The 1,639-nt window shown below is 64.0% G+C and overlaps 1 protein-coding gene across 1 annotated transcript; it reads right to left on the bottom strand.

Moving 5' to 3' along the window:
• Positions 1 to 122: 122 nt before the first annotated feature.
• LOC104157185 (hyaluronan and proteoglycan link protein 2-like) lies at positions 123 to 1,498 on the bottom strand. The gene is given in 5 exon segments (XM_009707794.1): positions 123 to 226; positions 229 to 387; positions 531 to 716; positions 808 to 924; positions 1,120 to 1,498. Coding segments are annotated over 5 exon segments (945 nt in total).
• Between the last annotated feature and the right edge of the window lie 141 nt (positions 1,499 to 1,639).

Raw genomic sequence — 1,639 nt, 5'->3', positions numbered from 1 at the left:
CCCGAAATCACTGGGAGACACCCCCCCGCCTCGTACCCCATCTCAAGCTATCGGGCCGGGTGACGAGGGCCAGCGTCCCACCCCCGTCCCCTCCGCTCAGCCCACCTCTCCTCCCGACGTTCCTACTTCCCCACGAAGCAGTAGGTACCGTAGGTTCGCAGTTCCTTGCTGGGAAAGCCAAAGCTGCGGACGCCGGGGTCCGGCAGCCCACCGCAACGTTCGCGGTGATGGGGTACCGCACGCTGCCGTCCGCCAGCCACCCCCCATCACAGCGATCCAGTTGGGAAAACTTCCAGGCGGAATAAAGTTGCCCCACTTTGGCAATGGCTGCCCCGTGGTTGCGGCACGCTTGCCCGGCCTCCTTGAACTTCCGGCGGCCCCGGCGACCTGGCCTGGGGGTGGGTGGGGACGTTGGTGGGTGAGCGGCCGCCAGGGATGAGTTCCTGGGAATAACTCCAACCCTGATGCAAATCCGGGGGGGCATTGGGGTTCGGTGCTGCCGTGGGAGGGATGGGGGAACCCAGCGCTACCTTGAAGAGCAGAGGTGAAGCAGAAAGCATCGAATCGGTCCTTCTGCTTGTCCCTGGCCCCGTAGGTCCGGACACCCGGCAGGAGAAGGCGGCCACCGCATGGCTCCCGTGAGTTGATGATGGGGTAGTGGACGGTGCCGTCGAGGATCCAGCCGGCGTTGCACCAGTCCAGACCCTCCGTCCAGGCTACGGGGCAAGAGGTGGCTCAGCACCTTCCCTCACACCCGGTGAGGTGCGTTTTGGAGTGGATGAGGGGTTTTTTTTTTGGATGTTTCACCTTTGCAGAGCTGTTGGTAGGTAGCGAGGCGGGAGCCTTGCTGCTCGCAGGCTCGCTTGGCTTCATGGTAGTTGAATTTATAGCGCCCGTTGCTGGGTTGGTAGGGGAAAACGACACCTGGGGGGACAGGGATGAAGGAGATGCTCTCCCCAAGGAGGTTTTGGCTTATTATCCCAGGGGATTCGGCGTTGAAGGTAAGGCTGGGGCGTGGGGCGTTGCATCCCAGCCGTGGACCCTCGGTCCAGTCCAGGGTCCCCTCTCGGCTCTCCCCCACATCCCTGGGGGATGCGGCAGGAGGGAGCCCAGGCTCACCTTCGAGGTGGAGCGTCAGCGAGACGCTTTCGTCCTCCAGCCCGTTGACGAGCTGGCAGCGGTAACGTCCCTCATCCTCCAAAGCCACGTCAGTGATGGTAAGCGAGGCGTCGTAGCGGTGGCTGTGCCGCAGGCGGACCCGCGGGCTCAGCGGCCCGTAGTTCTTGTGGTACAGCCCGTTGGTGATGATGATGATGCTCTCCCGGTAGTTGGCCGGCTCCACCTTGCTCCACTTCACCCGGTAGTTGCGGGGCAGGGCACGCAGGACACAGGGCAGGGTGGCCGTGGCACCCCGCTCCGTGTGCACCGCGGTGTGGAGGGGTTCCAGGAGGTACTGGAGGCGCGGGGGGGCTGCGGCACACCCCGGCAACCTCAACATCGGCTCACCACAAAACATTGCTGTGGCCTTACCACCCCTTCAACACCTCCCTCGACCCTCATCGGCATCTCCCACCTGGTTTCCATCACCCATCCTGGCTCCTTTTCCCTCTGGGATGCACAGCTCAGCCCCTGGACCCCC

The sequence above is a fragment of the Cariama cristata genome, unplaced genomic scaffold (assembly GCF_000690535.1).
Source record: "Cariama cristata isolate BGI_N322 unplaced genomic scaffold, ASM69053v1 scaffold32220, whole genome shotgun sequence".
NCBI lineage: Eukaryota > Metazoa > Chordata > Aves > Cariamiformes > Cariamidae > Cariama > Cariama cristata.
The sequence above is the reverse complement of the archived record's forward strand: the minus strand, read 5'-3'. Positions and strand labels throughout refer to the sequence as shown.